At 44.6% G+C, this 15,702-nt stretch overlaps 1 protein-coding gene across 3 annotated transcripts in view; it reads left to right on the forward strand.

Moving 5' to 3' along the window:
• CUL9 (cullin 9) overlaps nucleotides 1-15,702 on the forward strand; it is a 352,312-nt gene that overhangs the window by 162,838 nt on the left and 173,772 nt on the right. For all 3 annotated transcript variants that reach the window (XM_085856907.1, XM_085856905.1, XM_085856906.1), the window contains 3 exons: nucleotides 3,840-3,935; nucleotides 7,341-7,510; nucleotides 7,606-7,739. In XM_085856907.1, coding sequence (XP_085713033.1) covers nucleotides 3,840-3,935; nucleotides 7,341-7,510; nucleotides 7,606-7,739 — 400 coding nt within the window. The remainder of the gene's footprint in view (nucleotides 1-3,839; nucleotides 3,936-7,340; nucleotides 7,511-7,605; nucleotides 7,740-15,702) is intronic.

Raw genomic sequence — 15,702 nt, forward strand, 5'->3', positions numbered from 1 at the left:
GTTTAGGAGTTATGGAGGAGACACGCACGCGTGCTCACGCACATGCACACGCACGTATGCACGCACACACTAACATTTATTATTATTATTATTGTTATTATTATTATAAGATGACTCCATCATCTGCCATGAAATCCCCCATCCTTGACATAGGGAAGCAGCAGCTTCTTCCCTTTCTTCACACCTTGATGGAATCACAAGCTGGTCAAAGTCTTGTAATATGTCTTTCAATGCTGACAAATCTCTCACAATCACTGAAAGGACCATGTGGTAAACCCTCCCATCTATTTTCGTCAAAATCCCCTTGAAGTTGTCAATCAGACTTTTGGGTCTCACGAACAACCAATGCTTTTCTTGGGCAAACCGCATGTCTAAGTCGGTTTCCTCTCCAAACCTTGTCATACAAAGTCCTTGCTTGGCACACCGAAACTCTTATCCACTTACAAGGCGCTCATCTGCAGCTTGATGGAGTACAGCTCTTCCCTCCTACGATGACATCCTTGCCTTGCACTTTTCTCAGCTTGATGCCCTGGAAATCAAGGCCTTCAACATCATTGGAATCTCGCACGATAAATGGCATTAACAAAATCGGGCCCGAGCAGGGTCGACGGGGGTTTCCCCCCAACATAGGTATTTGCTTTCTTCGCAGAAACTACACATGCAATTCTGATGAAACTTGACCACAACCTTTATCACCCATGATGTACCAAAGTTTGTTCACACCATTAAAATATATGTCGTGAAGGGGGTTTACAGGGGGGTAGACCCCAAAATATGTATTTGCTCTCTTCTCAGAAACTACACACAATTCTGATGAAACTTGACCACAACCTTTATCACCCATGATGCACCAAAGTTTGTTCACGGCATAAAAAAAAAATCCATCGGTATTTACGTTATTCTCCGTGACATATCTTGTTGGTCATTCACGTCTACCAGTGTTTTCCTGGTAATCCTATCCATCCACCACCAGGTGAGCACCCTGGGGTATTGCCCCTCTGTCTCTTTTTATTCAGCCTGTAATTTTCGGGTTTATTCCCTTTTAAATTCATTTTCTTGGCAACTGTTACTCCGATTGACACAAAATTTTCATCGTAGTGTCTTTTTACGAATCGCTTTTAAGTGATAATTACGATGTCATAGGTCACGTGGTCCGGGTGCCATCTTTGAAAACCGAAAAACTTTGTGCGTCGTCTTTTCTTGAACCGCTCGCCGGAAAAAATTGAAACATGGCTCATTGTCAAGATCTCTGTAAGAGGTATACGTTTTGTTAACCGTAACGTTATCGGTGAAGTAGTATCCCGGTGAAAATTTGACATGTGGAATGCTGCATCTGAAAAATTTGAAATTTCTTGAACGTCATCTATGCAACAACTCACGGAAGAAAAGAATATTATGATGTCGTAGGTCACGTGGTTCGGCTGCCATATTGTTAAAAAAAAACTTTTAAAATCATCTTCTCTGAAACGTCTGAACAGATTGTGGAGAAACTTTACACACATATTCCCCAAGCCATGGGTGTACCATTTGTTTTATGAATAATTGGTAGGTCATATAGTTTGGTGGCCATATTGGATTGAAGGAAAATATTAAATAATGTTTCCTCTGGAACCACTTCATCAATCAAAGTGAAACATCAGAATTGTGATCGAGTCGAGAAGGGGAATGCATGTTTCAAATTTCAACCCATTCGGCCACATGGTTTGGCAGTCATATTGGATTGAAGAAAAATATTAAACAATGTTTTCTCTGGAATCGCTTCATCACTCAATGTAAAACTTCACAATTACGATCAAGTAGACATGTGGAATGTACTTATTAAATTTCAACCCGATTAGCCACATGGTCTGGCGGCCAGAATTATTTAATTGTATGAATCTGATAACTTTTTTTTATCCCCCGCCGCGTGGCGGAAGGGGGATATTGTTGTCACCCGGGTAGTCTGTCCGTCCGTCCGTCCGGCTGGCTGGCGGGGCGTCAACATTTATAGCTGTGAGTGCGATAACTCATAAACTGTTCACCATATCGATTTGAAATTTGGGTCACACATGTACTACCTGAAAAGGAAGAACCCTATTGATTTTGGGCATGGCCGGATCCAAGATGGCCGACTGGGGCGGCCATCTTGGAAAAAATGTTTTTTGTAATAAATGGAAAACCGCTTATCTGATTTCAATTATTTTTCAATGGTGGTGGATTCACCATCTCTGATGGGTATGTTTTTTTTTTTTTGAACAAGGCTCACTTGGCTGCATCTGGTTGGGTTTGAGGGCAGAGAAGTATCAATTAAATTGATACTGCCAATGGACCCAGAATGGACAATGGCCAATCCACCGAACACCCAGAATTCAGATCATTACCCTTGGATAACTCCGAAGGTACGGGTCCCTTACAGAATCGTGAATCGTCAATAATTCAACCACGTGGTGCAGGGTTATTTGCCAAACTTCAAAATACCTAGAGGCCCACGTGGCGAGCTACCGAGGAATTCACACCCTCGACAGAGCTCGAACGGGACGAGCCGTTTCCGTGTTCGACCCGTGCGTAACCCGAGCGGATGGTTACCAAGGTCCTGTCTGTCCAAATGCACAACTACAGCAGCAACGGCCTTTTTAATGACCCAACACGCACCGTGCTAAACCAATGAAGGAATGGACGAAGACAAGCTGAAACATTCAACATTAGGGGTATTTATTAACAATAATCAGGGGAACGAGGGAAGCACGTAAGGGCAGAATTATCACGACTACGCAATGCAAGTATGTACAAGGCACTTAAACAATTCCTACTTCTAGACTGGGCCCACAGACACACACATGCACACAAAATAAATGGACCCAAATGGTCTTTATTTGGCTCTCCACCCGCGGAGGATAGTTTGGCTGGGAGTCAGGACGGCTGGCTACCTGGCCGCGGGCGCGCGGCTGGACGTCCACCCCTTCCCAGAGCTCCGATCGCCAAAAGATGGACCAGGGCAGCCAGACGCAGACCAGCGCCAGCGACGAGATGAGGCCAGACCAGCATCACGATACGATCAGAGAACCAGACCAGCGTCGAGATGCAATCAGAGAACCAGACCACGCACTCGAGCTGACGGGGCGCAAATTATTTGTTCTCCTTTCTTTCGTCGTCCTTCCTAGGCACGGTCCGCTCATGCATGGCCTACTCTCATTGGGCAGACCTCGTGTCGCGGCTCCGCCTTCTTGCAAAGGACCGCCCCGGCTCTGATCCACTTGTCACCCATTGGCCCCAAAATGATGCATTCTCTCATTTGGCGCCAGGCCAGAACCAAACGCTTTGTGAGCGCGCGGACAATTCCTCGAGCAGTGTTGTTGTTGTCATTGTCATAAGTGTAACAATCCTATCTATAAAATAACTTCGCAGCGCATGTACACATAATTCCCATTAGACATAGGGCATGGATTCCAACTAGAAACACACACTTATCGAAATAACTAAGCTACGGGGATGGCTGTCTGTCTGTGTGCAGAAGGCTTCCAAATTCGTAACAATATTACTCAGGGGCATTCTGGTTTACTCTGTGGAACCGTGGGACGAGCATTTATTACTTCGTGTTCAGGTTATTTAAATACCAATTCAATTGATACTGCCGATGGCCCCGGGAAAAAGGGTCAACTGCGTACATAATAAATAGATGGAACATGGCCTGTTACGAAGTCCTTAACTCGTCAATCCCGTTTTGTATCAAAGCCGGACATCTTGATACCCGGTCATCACTGGCAGCAGTTATAAAGTGGCAGTTCTACAGTAGTTGTGCTTGATTTGAATAAGATTAAATGGTTGTCTATGTATCTTGGAGTGTTTGTTTCCTTTTGCAGGTGAACATATCCTCCTCGGCCTCGAGGGTGGTACTGGTGGAGAATCTAACAAGGTTCTGGCCTGTTATCCAGATTCGAATAAAGCGATGTCAACAGGTAACTTGTTCTTTATCCTTTTCTAACTGATTTTGTCCAAGTAGAAAGATGAAGAACAAACAATTGTAGTTTGTTCTTACAAAAATTTTCTGGCAAAATAAATGAACAAGTGAGCAAGGAAAAGAACCTTGCAGCCTGTAAAGAATACCTTCTGCATTTCCATTTGAGATAACGTTAACAAAATGACAATTACCGAAACAAACATCGTGGCTACAGTAATGCCAGCTACCCTCTTTCTGGGCAACTTTGACAGCTGGGATGCCTCGAAATCAACAATGAACTTATGAAAGACACATGAGCATCAAGACACAGGCAGCAGTCGTTGCAATGTGCTTTAATTGCAGTTTGCGTTAATTTGGTCGTATTCAAAGACAAATGTAACTGAATTATCAACCCCACTATGCCCCCAATATACAAAGAACGTACCATAATCACTCGTGTATAATCCACTATTGTGTATAATACTTCATACACTGAACTTTCACATAAAATTCTCAGGAAAATACCAGTTTATATGGATAACCCACACCCCAAAAATCACTCCATCAAAAATGGATTCCAGCTCAGTACTAGAAATGCAGTAAACCCAAAAGCAGCGTTTTATGGACGTATGGAGAGAACCATTTTAGATTGTGTTTAATTCCGCATTACGGATCACTTCTAACTTGTATGAAACACAATATGATGAATGACGTGATTCCGAACAAATAATGAGAAAACGTACCTGACAACTCTTACTGATTGATACATGACATCTATCAGATGTGGCACAGTAACAGCTCATTCATAACCCTCTAGTCTCTAGCAAGTCATTACTTTACGGTAACCCTCAAGTCTCGAGCGAGTCATTACCTTACGGTAACTCTCAAGTCTCGAGCGAGTCATTACCTTACGGTAACCCTCAAGTCTCGAGCGAGTCATTACCTTATGGTAACTCTCAAGTCTCGCGAGTCATTAGCTTACGGTAACCCTCAAGTCTCTAGCAAGTCATTACTTTACGGTAACCCTCAAGTCTCGAGCGAGTCATTACCTTACGGTAACTCTCAAGTCTCGAGCGAGTCATTACCTTACGGTAACCCTCAAGTCTCGAGCGAGTCATTACCTTATGGTAACTCTCAAGTCTCGCGAGTCATTAGCTTACGGTAACCCTCAAGTCTCTAGCGAGTCATTACCTTACGGTAACTCTCAAGTCTCGCGAGTCATTAGCTTACGGTAACCCTCAAGTCTCTAGCGAGTCATTACCTTACGGTAACCCTCAAATCTCGAGCGAGTCATTACCTTAAGGTAACTCTCAAGTCTCGCGAGTCATTAGCTTACGGTAACCCTCAAGTCTCTAGCGAGTCATTACCTTACGGTAACCCTCAAGTCTCGAGCGAGTCATTACCTTACCGTAAACCTCAAGTCTCTAGCGAGTCATTACCTTACGGTAACTCTCAAGTCTCGCGAGTCATTACCTTACCGTAACCCTCAAGTCTCTAGCGAGTCATTACCTTATGGTAACTCTCAAGTCTCGCGAGTCATTAGCTTACGGTAACCCTCAAGTCTCGGGCGAGTCATTACCTTACGGTAACCCTCAAGTCTCGAGCGAGTCATTACCTTACGGTAACCCTCAAGTCTCGAGCGAGTCATTACCTTATGGTAACTCTCAAGTCTCGCGAGTCATTAGCTTACGGTAACCCTCAAGTCTCTAGCAAGTCATTACTTTACGGTAACCCTCAAGTCTCGAGCGAGTCATTACCTTACGGTAACTCTCAAGTCTCGAGCGAGTCATTACCTTACGGTAACCCTCAAGTCTCGAGCGAGTCATTACCTTATGGTAACTCTCAAGTCTCGCGAGTCATTAGCTTACGGTAACCCTCAAGTCTCTAGCGAGTCATTACCTTACGGTAACTCTCAAGTCTCGCGAGTCATTAGCTTACGGTAACCCTCAAGTCTCTAGCGAGTCATTACCTTACGGTAACCCTCAAATCTCGAGCGAGTCATTACCTTAAGGTAACTCTCAAGTCTCGCGAGTCATTAGCTTACGGTAACCCTCAAGTCTCTAGCGAGTCATTACCTTACGGTAACCCTCAAGTCTCGAGCGAGTCATTACCTTACCGTAAACCTCAAGTCTCTAGCGAGTCATTACCTTACGGTAACTCTCAAGTCTCGCGAGTCATTACCTTACCGTAACCCTCAAGTCTCTAGCGAGTCATTACCTTATGGTAACTCTCAAGTCTCGCGAGTCATTAGCTTACGGTAACCCTCAAGTCTCGGGCGAGTCATTACCTTACGGTAACCCTCAAGTCTCGAGCGAGTCATTACCTTACGGTAACCCTCAAGTCTCGAGCGAGTCATTACCTTACGGTAACCCTCAAGTCTCTAGCGAGTCATTACCTTACCGTAACCCTCAAGTCTCTAGCGAGTCATTACCTTCCGGTAACCCTCAAGAGTCTAGCGAGTCATTACCTTACGGTAACCCTCAAGTCTCGGGCGAGTCATTACCTAACTGTAACTCTCAAGTCTTGCGAGTCAGCTTACGGAAACTCTCAAGTCTCGGGCGAGTCATTACCTAATGGTAACCCTCAAGTTTCACAAGTCATTAGCTTACGGTAACCCTCAAGTCTCGGGCGAGTCATTACCTTTCCGTAACCCTCAAGTCTCTAGCGAGTCAATACCTTACGGTAACCCTCAAGTCTCTTGCGAGACATTACCTTACGGTAACCCTCAAGTTTTGGGCGAGTCATTACCTAACGGTAACTCTAAATTCTCGCAAGTCATTAGCTTACGGTAACCCTCAAGTCTGGGGCGAGTCATTACCTAATGGTAACTCTCAAGTCTTTCGTGAGTCATTAGCTAACGGTAACTCTCAAGTCTTTAGCGATTCATTGGCTAACGATAACCCTCAATCAGTCTATTGTGGTGCAATGCACGTATTGATACCCTCATTTATTTCGCTGCTTTTTCCGTGTATATTTTTTTGAAGTTCAGATTAAAGGTTTTAAAAGAAAACTAATGTATTACAACCAAATAATTTTAATTGTTCCATCAAACTAATTGTTATTCAGAAAAATATATACTTTCAATGTTGCATGAGATATCCCACAATACACTGCATTTTTAAGATGGCGGCACCCAGTAACGAGGGTTGGTGTTGTGTTGATTTGAGATATTTGAAGAAATTGAGCTTTCGCTTTAGTTTTCGTGGATAACATGCACACCAAATTTCGATGAGATATTTCTGGGGGGAAAAGTGCGGCTTAAACATGAGTGATTACGGGAATTCGTTTTGATATCATGGCCCATTGGAGTCATGAATGTCAGTTGATGAAGCATTGTTTGTTTATGTTTTTGTTTTTTTTTGGAGGTGGTTGGGCAAGTTCTTGATATAGTACCTTGAGCATTTGTGTGGATCATGTGTTGCAGGGAGGGATAGACACGCGTGTGCGTGGTTTCGAGATCTTGGGCCCCAAACCAACGTTTTGGCCAGTGTTTCGGGACCAGCTTTGTCGCCGCACATTTTTGTTCTACAAAATGAAAGCTCACACTTGGACCCAGAACATCGATGAAGATAAGACTTTGCAGCTCTACTTAAAGTATGGATCTTGAACGTGGGCCAGCATATGTTGCACTGTGATGTGTGTGCGTTGGTTTTCCCATTACCATGCTATTTTGCCCTTGTCTTGTTTAGGCTGAGCACTGTCATGCGACATGAACAACAGTTTGCACAAAGGTTTCTGCCTGATGTAGAGGCAGCACATGCTTTGGACCAGACCTGCTGGGAGGCTTTAGCTGTGCCCATCATAAAAAAGATCACAGGAGTTGGTAATGCCCACACACCCTGCACCTCATGCTTTCCACCACAGCATCATCCAACTTACCACTGCAATACTAAATAGAGTATCATTATATGTCTATTTCTGAGGTGGACTATTTCGTATATTTTTCTCCCTTGATTAGCTGTATCTTGAGATGCCGTCACAAGTTCAGGGATTGCGACTACCCACAGGTTGCAGTCGGATGAACACGCACAAGACATGCAAACCACACCCAAAGTCACACAGCTGGTTGATGCTCGGATTTCAAGTGGTTGTATAAAAAAAGAAGGAAAAAAAATAGGTCTGTTTACCACAAAGGTTTAGGCTTAAAGAGGAGCTCAATAATATCAGGCAGCAGTGTTGTTTCAGTTTCCTTGGTGGAATAACAATAAAGTAAAAGGTTTATAGTTTCCACCATGTATTAGCTCCTGAAAGAGCTACTTATAGTCTTTACTAGCAAATGCAACCCGTCGCTTCTTTGATGGAAATATTAATTGGGGGGAGTAATAAAGGAGGGAGGGAAGGGAGGGAGAGCAGGCGAAGAGGAGGGTTAGGGTTGGTCTTGGTGTGTGCATATGACTCATCTGAGAAAACGAGTTCAACAACGAGTGGACAGGATTCAACATCCTAACAAGAGAGAACAAAGAAGTGATGGCAAATGCAAAATTAGACACCTGCCAACAGCTAATGCACCCCAACTGAATTATCAACCATCCAGGATATCTTGCGACAGTCCATTTCCATCCAGTCATTTTTACATCTTGAGAGCATTGCATTTGTCTTGGATCAGGCACTGTATGCAAAGGCAACAAAAATTGTATGGAAACATCTGGAAAGGTATGGGGGAATCGTGCCGATGATTGGGAACTTCCATACGATCTGTGACTTGATGTCCACAGCTAGTAAGATGTTTGGGGATGCTGGACTTTGAGATCTGCCTGTGAAATCAGGTGTCATTACAGAAGGATCAATCAACATGGTTCTTGGGGGGGGGGGTGGGGGTGGGGAGGACAGTACAACCGGGCTGTCCGTCTTCATAAGTTGACATATGAAGCGCTGTTGAGGTTAGCATGGTCAGGCTTTGAAGAATGGCTATAAACCAACCATGCTGAAGATCTGCCGAAGTTGAATGACACTATTTGGGTAGAATCTGAGCTTCACCAGAATGTTTGTCACACAACACGATGCTGCTGTCATGAACAAACCTTGCCAGATGATTTTTGACCTGTTTCTCGCTTACGTGCAAGTTTCATGACACGACAAAGGTCAACTTGCAGCTTTTTGGATGGCATCCATAGAGATGGTTCATATTCTTCTTGGATTGCTGCGTGCTGACAGAGAGGGGGACTGGTCCCTCTCTCTTTCGTGCATCCGAGGCATTATTCCTTGGTGTTTTGCCACGGACAAATCCTTGGTAGGGCTTCATCCGTGGACTGAATGGGACACCCTCAGCGCATTTGCCAGGCAAGGAAAGATGAAGGCTTTATAAATCTTCCTGCATGGTCAGAAGTTCATAGATATATTCGTATCACTTGGAACAAGCTGTAACATTACCAGTGACGTGTTCTGAATTATCCAGGGGTTTGTAAACTTTACTATCGCAATACCAAAGTGACTGAAGTTAATGAACTCAGATACCAAATGTTCCGCAGCAAACGAGGGGTGACAGAGGCAGGCAGCCATTCAAACGAGGCAGCCATTTTCCAAGATGGATGCCAAAAAGGTACTTGGCTACTCTTTTGAGATGTCAATCATATATTTTTTTTCTGCAGACATCAACTTAACTGAAAAATAGTGGCTTTTCTTCACCCTTTCTGGTAGTCAACTCCAAAATATTGATGGCTGGCTCATGGAGAAAGTGAGGTGGCCGAGGATGGTGCCCGATAAAGGATAAAATTAAATAAGACCGTTAATTATCTTCAAAAGGGGTGTTTTAACCCAAACACCCAATTTTCGCTCATGAATTTCCTTGGAGTTCATTTCGTATGCGTGCAAAGTTTCTGGCTGTTAGGTTTCATGGTTTTGGAATTATGGAGGACACACACACACACACACACACACACACACACACACACACACACACACACACACACACACACACACACACTGACATTCATTCATAGAGATACTTCAAAAACTCCAACGCAAAAGAAAAGAAGAAAGAGCAAAAGCAGGCCTCAACATTTCAGACAGCATGCCCCGTCCATCGACAGGAGGAAGCTCCGCACATCGACACTTCCTCCTGTCAATGGGCAGAGCATGCCACCCGAAACATTGAGGCCTTCTTTTACTTTTTCTTCTTTTCTTTTGCTTTGGAGTTTTTAAAGTATATAGAATATAAATAGCTCTTTTAGGAGCTAATACATGGTGTAAACTACTTATCGTAAACTATACATATCCAAACCATCACCAAATCCCTAACATCCCTAACCCTAACAACTGAAACAAGAATTAAAACAATTTAATAACAGATGGATTTGATCCAAACCAAAATATCAAAATAAATAAAACATTGAAAATAAATAGAACGCTCATAACCCATGAAAAGTGTCGCCACCGTGAGCTCGAGGTCACTTGACCGGCGCCATCTTCGTTAGCACCACGTGACTGACTCGCGTCGCGGATCAAGGTGGTTTTGAACGCATCCCAGATTGAAGAAGCCAAATAAATGTTCAAATGACATTTTGTGCGGCAATAAAGTGCTCCAATCTGTTATGGGAGGGTTATGGAAAGACGTTTCACAAGTAATTCTTACATGTTGATGAACAGGAATGGTGTTGTTTGACTCTGAAATGTCACTGCATTATCACAGTTTCTCATTTGGTGTTCATCACTTGAACACTGTTGGTAAATCAATTTGTTTGTTGGTCGCAAATTGGTTTGTAACATTTTTTTCAATGTTGGGAGTATGAATGGGGTAGGAATAACGAGTGTATGTTAATGGCCATCATTCATCCCACCTTCTCGTCTGTTCGGCCTGGTTCGGCTGAGGGAAGTTTGACCAAGTCTTTCACGAACCGGCTGGTGCCGGCGATAACTAGACAGCTTAGAGATGAGTGTGCGACGGGACTTCCAGTTTAACGTCCATCAGAAGGACGGCACACACACACGTTTATTAATCACCCTGCCTGCAGCATACATGTACATTCTCTCAGCATCTCACTATGCCAACGATTTGGATATTACTATGCAAAAAGTTGTTTATATTTCAACACTTTGATTTGCATCATTTTGGTACTAATAAAAAAACGACAGGTAAATTCATGTTTTCAATTTTGACTAAAAAAACATTTGTGAAATGAACGGGCAGACTTGATCTTCGTAAGCTTCCTTAAAATGCATGACGGAAATCGCCTTCACCCAGCATCGAGTGCTAACCAAGATGGCATCCAGCAGCTTCATCGGGCTATGTGTGTTGTGAATGGCAATGAGTATTTTATTTATTTTCAGTTTAGTGGTGGTAATCCACATAGTGGACTGAGGCAAAATGTGAAACATTAAACATTTTATTACTGGCAAATTTTTTTTGTAGAAACAAGAAAAAAAAATTTGTTTAGAAGAATGTGAAACACAGAGGGATAAAATCTCAAAAATAAAAAAAATGACCAAACAAGGTACGAATGACACCACAATATGACACCATAATCCTCTTATGGACTACCATTATGACATCTTTTGAAGTTGTTCCATCACAATCCCACAACAAAAGTAAAATGTCATGATGATGGTAATCCATGAGGATTGTGGTATCGTATTGTGGCATCGAAATGTGGGATTGTAATGTGGTGTCATTCCTACCTTGTTTGGTTGTTTTTGAGATGTCATCCCTCTATGTTTTTACATTCTTCCTTGAAATGTTCCCCCCCCCCCCCGAGTACAAATTGTGTGTGTGTGTGTGTGTGTGTGTGTGTGTGTGTGTGTGTGTGTGTGTGTGTGTGTGTGTGTGTGTGTGTGTGTGTGTGTGTGTGTGTGTGTGTGTGTGTGTGTGTGTCCTTCATAACTCCAAAACGATGAAACCCATCAGCCTGAAACTTTGCACGCATACTAAGGGAACTCCAAGGAAGTGCAAGAGTGAAAATTGGGTGTTTGGGTTAATTAAAACACCCATTTTGGAGATAATTAACGGCCTTATTTAATTATATCCTTTATGAAGGCGTGGAGTGGGATTTTGTTTTTCATCACCAGAGCAACCACATCCTGGCCCGAGCAACTGCGAAATGTCAATTTTTTAGCTCGGCGACATTGATGTTTAAAATAAAAAATGCAAACATTTATTTGAAAACAAGCTCAAGTACCTGGCGTTGCCCGGGGGAAAAAATAGGAATAAGAAAGGGGTAAATTGTGGTGCTTAATATATATTACATTTATATATCGCATTTAATTCGGACACATTTCACATTTCTTTGTCGTTGTCAGCGTTCGTCATCAGTGCTCCAGTGCCTTGGGGTAGACCACATTGCGTGTCTGACTGTTGGGTGCCAGGATGCTGAGCTTCACTGCTCTGCTGGTCCGAGAGGTGGCTGATCGCTCCTCTTCAGTCTCCTGTTGTCTCTTAGTGTGTTTTCGCTTAGCTGCAGCTGCCTTGGGACCAATGGAGCTCTTTCTTTTTCAGGGCATCTAAAATCAGAAAGTCAAATTTTGATCAGAAACTTTGTAAACGTTCACTGGTCTGTCCATCCACTGGTATGTCTGTCTTATTTTGATCAGGTTGTGAATAAAAAAAAGTCACGACGTGGAAAATGAATCAATTGCGGCAGAAAAATTGAACCTGCCAAAAAAAAAAATCGACGAATTTTTTTTTCAGATTTTAGCTCGCCTGTTCGAAGAACAGAGAGCTATAGCGATACCCCCGGCGTGAGCGTCAGTGTCAGCGTGAAAATGTTAAAGTTTTTTGTGCAAGTTATTTAGAAGCTTGCCATTCATTTAATATGTGTAGTAGGATGCTGATATTTGGCATGGAAGTTCCTTTGGGGTATATTATTGATGTAGTAAAGTTGAAATTGAAAAATAATTTCAAATTTTTAAAATTGTTGACCTGTTTTGAACTTAACTTTTTTGTAGCACATCAACGTTAAAGTTTTTTCCTTTATAATGTTTTTATCTACCACACTATTTTTTACTGATTACAATATACAAATACATATACTGCTTTAAAATTATTTCGATCAGACTTCACTGCAATGCTTTATAAAAAATAGTATTAGACTAGTCTTTTAAAAACGATAAATGTATAAACAGGTGAGCATTGGGTGGCTTTGACACCAACTCTCTGGTTTAAACATCTAAGGCAGTGGTTCTTAACAGGGGGTATCCATACCCCTTGGGGGTATGGGAACTAAATGCTGGGGGTATGGGACTCTATCTCTGAATATATGTACATATTTGATTACGAATATATTTGATATACGAATGGGAAATACGTGTACATGCGCTGTGAAGTTATTTTATAGATAGGATTTTTACACTTATGACAACGCCAACAACAACACTGCTGGAGGAATTGTCCGAGCTGTTCGCGCACTCACGAAGCGTTTCGTTCTGGCCTGGCGCCAAATGAGAGAATGCGTCAATTTGCGGCCAATGGGCGACGAGCGGATCAGAGCCGGGGTGGTCTTTTTGCCAAGGAGGAGCCGCGACACACGGTCTGCCCAATGAGAGCAGGCCACGCATGAGCGGACCGTGCCCGAGAAGGAGGAAAGGCAAGAAAGAAGAACGAATAATTGCGCCCTGTCTGCTTGAGCGAGTAGTCTGGTTCTCTGTCTGCTTGAGCGTGTGATCTGGCTCTCTGGTTTGCTCGTCGCTGGTTCTGGTACCAATTAACTGTTTTGGGAATGAAACAAATTTATTACTGATTAAATTATTTAAAAAAAAATTTAAATACTATTTCTCGGATACTGTTGTTCCATAAAAAAATCATATCTTATTTGAATTTTCATTACCGGTATGCGTTTAACAGTTTTTGTATTTTTCTTTCACAGATTTGTTGCAAAATGTCTGTCAAAAAACGGAAGTGGAATGATTCATATTTGGTTTTGGCTTCACCTGTATGACAGAATGAGATGGAACTTAGAGTGTACGAGGTGCAGTGGGACGCCAGAAGCACACGGGCCAGCATCAACTCCGCTTTATTGCGCGACCAGAAGTACACTCCTGCCACCCTTAGCGGGCGAGGCATGATATACGAAAACACAATCACGTGACACAGCACACTCCTCCCCTCGTAAAATGACCCGTCACACGATGAACGGACAATCACAACATGACCATCTGAAACCCATCAACACTCATAATCCTCCAAATACCGCGGCCGCACCCTGACCCGCCTCGGACGGGCAGCGCCACCAGACAGCCCAGGCTCAGACGCCTCCCGGCTCGGTCGAGGTGACACCCTCGCCGGACTCGCATTTTCCGCAACACCAGCCACCCCCGACCGCCCAGCCTGCTCGACGTCCCCGGGGAGGACGGCATCAGGCGAAGACCCCCTTGGCGTCGGCCCAACCAGCCCCGGCGATACAACGTCAGGTGCCGGCGATACTACCGATGGGGGTCCCGCATCGTTCGGCCCGGGGAGGTGTGGGGGGGGGGGGGTGATGCTGAACAGCGATCATGCATTTGGTCCACGTGCCGCTTCCACACATCCCCACCATCAGTCCGCACCATGCAATTCGCCGGCCCCAGCACCACAGAGACCACCGCCGGCACCCATTTGGAACCGTGGAAATAATCGCGCACCATTATCCGCTGCTCCACCTCGAAGCTGCGCAGCTGCGTCGAACGCGACATTGCCCCACTCCCCGACCCTCCAGGTCGCAGCAAATCCAGCCTGGACCGCAAAGCCCGTCCATAGAGACGAATGGCAGGCGAATCACCCGTGACAGGATGAACTGCGTTCCTGTAATGGAGCAAAAAGACATCGACCACCTTCTGCACAGGTGCAACACCCCCCCTGCGCAAAGCCCGCTTCAACATCTTGACAAACGACTCAGCTTGGCCATTCGTCTCAGGATGATACGGTGCGGACCTTAGATGTCGAATACCATTCTGGCGCATAAACTCATCAAATACACCCGCGATGAACTGCGGACCATTATCAGAGACCAGGATCTCCGGCAACCCTTTATTAGCAAAGATCATCCGCAGCTTCTCTACTGTAATGTTTGCTGATGTATGCTGCATTACTACAACCTCCGGCCATTTAGAGAATGCATCGATCACAATCAAAAACATTTTGCCATTAACCGGTCCCGCAAAATCTACATGGACCCTCTGCCAAGCTCGGTCTGGCACAGGCCAGAGACCCGAAGCTCGACGCGGGTTATCAGCATCTGTCTGGCACGTGGCGCAACGCTTAACCAACTGCTCAATGTCTTTGTCCAACCCCGGCCACCACAACAGGCTACGAGCAAGACTCTTGGTCTTCACGATGCCAAGGTGACTGACATGCAGTTCTTCCAAACACCGCTGCCTGAACCTCGGTGGAATCACCGTCCTCATTCCCCACATTACGCACTGTTGGACCAACGACAGCTCCGCTGCGCGTGACGTGAAAGGTTGAAATGCCGGTGTCGAAGGCAGATCGCTCCAATTCCCCGTAGAAATCGCCTGGACGACACGGGCAAGCACCGGATCACGAGCCGATTCCACCGCGACCTGCCTGGCCGTGACCGGCCCGCTTTGGACCTGGCCCAGCGCGAACACATCGACCCGGTCGCCCAACTCAGACGCAGCTGGACCCTCCGCACACGGCAAGCGAGAGAGCCCGTCGCAGTTAGCATGCTTCTCGGTGCTTCGGAACTGAATATCATAATCGTAAGCACCCAGAAACAGACACCACCACTGTATTCGCGCGGCTGCTACCACCGGCACCCCGCGCTCGGGTGTCAGGATGAATTGAAGCGGTTTGTGATCCGTCTGCAAAGTGAAATGCCGCCCCAGCAGGTATTGATGAAACCTCCGCACACCCCAGACGA

Source organism: Eptatretus burgeri, chromosome 15 (genome assembly GCF_056783735.1).
Source record: "Eptatretus burgeri isolate ZD-2024b chromosome 15, Ebu_testis_v1, whole genome shotgun sequence".
NCBI classification, from domain to species: Eukaryota; Metazoa; Chordata; class Myxini; order Myxiniformes; family Myxinidae; genus Eptatretus; species Eptatretus burgeri.